Source organism: Tupaia chinensis, unplaced genomic scaffold, assembly GCF_000334495.1.
Source record: "Tupaia chinensis unplaced genomic scaffold, TupChi_1.0 Scaffold144952_1, whole genome shotgun sequence".
Taxonomy (NCBI): Eukaryota; Metazoa; Chordata; class Mammalia; order Scandentia; family Tupaiidae; genus Tupaia; species Tupaia belangeri.
The window spans coordinates 4,525,303-4,530,413 of record NW_006204812.1 but is presented as its reverse complement, the minus strand read 5'-3'; the positions used below and the strand labels follow the sequence as shown (position 1 = coordinate 4,530,413).

The window sequence follows — 5,111 nt, the reverse complement described above, 5'->3', positions numbered from 1 at the left end:
GGGCACGTGTGCTCGCCAGACAGAGAGAGACAGAGACAGAAAGCGAGAAATCATCCCCCAGGAGAGATGGCTATGACACAATCCCTTCTCCTCCATTCTTCTCTCAGGATCTTGGGCATGCACACACATGTGCCTGGTGAGAGTTTAAGCCACTGGGCCCACGACTTGAACTGCGGTCAACTACATGGGACGACAGCCATTATGCCAACTGCAGTTCCCCCTAAGGCACAAATCTTAAAAAAAAAAAAAAGTCTAGCATTGCATTCCCAGTTAAAAAATTCTGCAAGTCTGAGTATATTGTTCTTTTTTTTTGGAGAGGTTTTTGCTATAGGGCACGTGTGCTCGCCAGACAGACAGAGACATAGAGACAGAAAGCAAGAAATCACCCCCCAGGGGGGATGGTCACACTGCAATCCCTTCTCCTCCATTCTCCTCTCGGGATCTTGGGCACGCACGCACACGCGCCCGGCGTGAGTTGTAAGCCACAGGGTCCGGGACGTGAACCGCGGTCGACTACGTGGGAGTCCAGCGACACAGCCATTACGCTAACTGCTGGTTCCCAATCTGAATATATTGTAATGGAAACTGTTGGGCTTTGTCTTTGTAAAACCTGCCAAAAGAGTGACAGATTAAAAAAAAAAAAAAAAAAGACAACAGAAATTATTTAAGAGATTTATTAAAGCGTCTTATCACAAAGATGGAAACACACAAATTAAAAACATGCAACCACCAACTTCCACAGACAGGTCAAAAGGCTATGTATTTTTCCTGTTTTCACAGCTGAAAACCTCAGACTTTCTACTCAACTCACTGGCCCTGGATATGTAACTCATTTTTTCTCAAAGAATCCAGGGCAGCAAATAAACAAAATGCAAAACGATTATATAAAGAAAGTGCAAAGTTAAAAAAGAAAATATGTGGAGTATACCCCTCTTCCCTACCCACCCCCCAATAAAAGGCAAACAATGGCACTTCGCTCTTGCTTAACCTAGATTGTCTTCAAAAACTATTAAAATGTAATAGACTAACCAAAAAACAAACGAAAAAAGACACTTAATAGATGTCCAAAAACTTCCTTAGTGTTTGAAAATATATATATATATGATTACACAAGGCAATGTATGTATATCAAACAAGTGTAGGAGCCCTGCATTGCAGCAGTCTGTAAAATAAACAAGGCAAAAAGCTGGTATAGGGTTTATTGACAAAGGCAGAATTTCCTCAGGCAGGTAAGTAAGGAGGTGGCGGTTCTTTTTCAGGCATCTTCACGGCCATTTCGTAGGTTGGCAAGACATACTGAAGAGAGGAAAAAATCTTATCAGACTTAATTCTCCTTCCTTTCTCCCTTCTAAAATAATTCAGCTTTCAGACATTTTGCCCTAAGGAGGGATGTACAAACCCACAGAGAAGAGCTAAAGTGTTAGCTTTTAAACAGTTCCTGAGACTAAACGCTTGAATAACAGGGAACTTAACAGCAGAGTGAGAGGTCACACTGCTAGAGACGGACGGATGGACGGACGGACGGAGGCAGGCAGATAGAATTTTACTTATTTTACTTCTGGGTTGACTCTGAGGCTAAAAGGAGTCCCAGACAGGCACTGTAGGTGCCACTGTTCTCCCCTTGATCCAGTGTGACTGACTTGGCAGCAGTCCCAACTACACCTCAGGGGCCGAGGGGCCCCCGACACATAGGAAACCTCCACTGAGAAGCTGGATCCTGGGTCCTGGGTCCCCACCATCTGTCTGTAGTCAGATCATGAAGTTCTACCAGGTCCTCTAGGGTAACAGGCATACCCTGGTAGGAGTAACCTTCTAACCTAAGGGACCCCCAGGGTGACAGGCTGGCCCAGTGTGGGCCACGTATCGTCTGTGTGTTGAGAACCTTGGAAGGTAACAGCACAGCAGCAGGTTCTGAGAAGCAGGCCTCCCACAAGTCTCATGCAACCCACTGCACTCAGCTCCCCACAAGGGGTCAGCTCCCCCTCTGAAGCCTAAGGAAGTTCTCTGAAAACGACGCACGTTTCATCAATGCTACCCCCACCTTCGAAGCCACAGAGGTAGAGCCAACCGTGGCCGCTTCCTGTTTTACCACCCCACAAAGGTGCACTGGTAGGGGCAGTGACAGATGAATCAGAGGGTCAAGCTGGGTAAGCCAAGCAGGGCAAAGTCTCTCCAGCCCCCTGTCCCCAGAATTCCAACTGGGAAATGTTGAATCCTGTGGGTTCAGCTAGCTGGGGCCCAAACCACACCAACGGCAGAGAAGAGAAAGCCCAGCTCCAGGCTCCTCTCTGGGAACACCTAGTAACAGCCAGCGCTACACTAAGCGGTCGTTCACCTGCGGAGGTGCTTCAAAGGCTGGGTACACAGCGATCTCAGGCACATTTCTGTTGTTGATGTATTTATAACAGTTCCAAACACAGTTGATTAGGTAAGCCTGAAAGAGAAACAACACTGACATGTACGTGAAACGCAACAGACTATCCACCCTAAGAGCAGGTGACTCAACTATGCTTTCCCCACAATCTCCTCTGTGGAGAAGCAACTGACACGTGGCTGGACCCAGCACAGGCCAGACCTTTCTCACTTTGCTCTCAAATCCCAAGATTTACCACCACAATTTCACGGAGAGACAGGAGGTGGGGATTCAATTCAGGTCTCTCAACCACTGGGCTAAAAAAATTCAGAGTTCTGAACTTAGGGATTTTCAATAGATGTAACAAATTGTGACCACTTTCTATACCATAAGGTGCTTCCTAGCCTAGCCTGGTGACCTAGGTGACAGCAAACTGTACTGCAGTGTTGGATGTCTCATGGCCAACTAGGCTCAGATCCCTGGTTGGCTTGAAGAAACGCTGGGCACATGCATGCCTGTGTGTCCAGCACTTGGATGAGTCTGGGAGTCTGGGGAACGGGGGACAATGGTGTGATGGGACCCTGTCAAGAATGCTTCTCTCTCTTAGATACTCTTGCACACACACACACACACACACACACACACATATACATGCTCTTCATCATATATTATAAAAAAGAAGGAAGATGTTCCTTATACTCAAGAATGAACCCAGATACTTTTGACACTCCCTGGAAGACAGAGGACATTCCCAGCAGCTATTTCCACCACTAAGCCAGAGAAACCGCCATCACTATCACCATAAATCCTCAATGTTTTATGACCCACGAGGAGTCAGGCAGTGAAAAAGGTGAAGATGATGTAAGGCTGAGATGCCTCCCCCAAAGATCCAGTGGGCAACTGACCTTAAAAACGATGAAAATGACAAAGAACACGAGGACGATGAACAAGAGGCAGCTGGAGTCCAAGGCCAGGAGGTCATCTTTGGAGGGAAAATCGGGCTGTTAAAAATAAAAACAAAACACATCTATACATTTATGGTTCAGCCAGGCAAGGCCTTTGCCCTTTTGTGGTAACAGAACATTTCTAAAAGTTATTCATTTATTTATAATTTGACCAGAGAGAGTGAGACAGAGGGAAAGTGGGCAGCCATGTAGGAGTCCAGGCCCTTAACCACCACACCACTGCCAGCCCTGCTAACAGAATGTTTTAAGAATACATACAAAAGGCACCAGACCTAGTAGTGATACTCTTTTTTAAAAAAGAATTATTCTACCTGTTGACCCCCCCTAGCAGTAATCATTCTAATGGCTGTAAATGTCTTTTCCCATTTATCTAAGTGTGGACTGCTCAGGAAACTTGACTCTCCATTAAAAGTATTTTGAATTAATTGAGCCAGCTTTTACAACGATGCCACATTTAAAATAGGGGAACCATTCCTCTATTGTGGTTTTGCCCCTTTATAAATCAGACATGAAGAACAAAGACACAAACTTTGCATCTTAGTACAAATTAGCCAATTTATTCAAATTTGATTTTTCTTTACAAAACCCAAACTCATTCATTAGAGACATGTTTATCTGCTTACCAGTTTAGGGAACAACTTGGCAATTCTGTGGTTTGAGATTATTGTTCTCTTAAAGTGCCAGTGTTTTAAAATAGCCTTCTTGGAATTTTACATGCTTTTGTGATGGAATGCTGTTTTGTTATATAATTTTGACTTGGATTCTTTCCATTTGCATCAGTTTATGTAATTTCAGGAGGAATACTGAATATCTGAGTCCTGGATAATACTAATAAACTAATAATTGCAGAGGTTTTTTTTTTTTTTTTTTTTTTTTAAATTTATAGGGACCAGTAGTTAGTGTAATGGCCATGTCACTGGACTCCCATGTAGTCGACTGCAGTTCGAGTCCCGGACCCAGTGGCTTAAAACTCACACCGGGCGTGTGTGTGTACGTGCCCAAGATCCCGAGAGGAGAATGGAGAAGGGACTGCAGCATGGCCATCCCCCTGGGGGGTGATTTCTCACTTTTCCGGCTGGCGGTGCGCCGGGCCCTATTGCAAAAACCTCTCACAAAAAAAAAAAAAAAAATTATGAACAGAATTCAAAGTGCTTTCAAGCCTCATCACCATTAATGCAGGCTATATCACTTAAACTACACTTAGAACACACAACGCTCCACAGCTTGTGGTTAAGGAAACCAGATCCCACATGACCAACCAGTTCACTCTCGGCCCCCACAGCTAGAAAAACACACGTGCCCCAAATCCTGAAGAGATACAGACATAGGAAAGGGACCGCAGTGTGACCACATTCCTGGAAGTGCTTTCTCTTCCCCCACTAAGCACATGTGGCCTCTTAACAATTAAAAAAAAAAAAAGACAATACCCCTAAGGGTCCAAACTGAGCTCATTTTTTCTTCCCTTTCCACTATTTCTCATCTTTCTGGCTTTCAGAAAAATAGTAGCTCCTGTGCAGGACCCCAGATGTGTCCCTGGGCCACACAGTAAGTCAGAGGTACTAGGATCTGTCTAGGTCCCACGCGTCATTCAGTCCTAACGAGGAAAATCATTTTTCTAAATGCCACTTGTTGTAAAGCTGGGCAAGACGGGAGGGTTCCTGCAGCCATACTGCATGTGCTGGGACAGGTCAGCTATATTCGTCTAGACACTCAGCACGGACATCTACACAGCTAAGTTCGGGCAGAAATGACAGAAGAAGAAACCAGACTATACAGGCCAGCCAGTGGAGGGG

General features: G+C 45.1%; 1 protein-coding gene across 1 annotated transcript in view; it reads right to left on the bottom strand.

Moving 5' to 3' along the window:
* Positions 1 to 658: 658 nt before the first annotated feature.
* Positions 659 to 5,111, bottom strand: part of LAPTM4A (lysosomal protein transmembrane 4 alpha) — a 27,025-nt gene continuing 22,572 nt past the window's right edge. The window contains exons 5-7 of the mRNA XM_006167673.3: positions 3,259 to 3,354; positions 2,336 to 2,434; positions 659 to 1,296 (exon numbers count right to left, since the gene is read on the bottom strand). Of these exons, the coding sequence (XP_006167735.1) occupies positions 1,222 to 1,296; positions 2,336 to 2,434; positions 3,259 to 3,354 (270 nt within the window). The 3' untranslated portion in view covers positions 659 to 1,221. The remainder of the gene's footprint in view (positions 1,297 to 2,335; positions 2,435 to 3,258; positions 3,355 to 5,111) is intronic.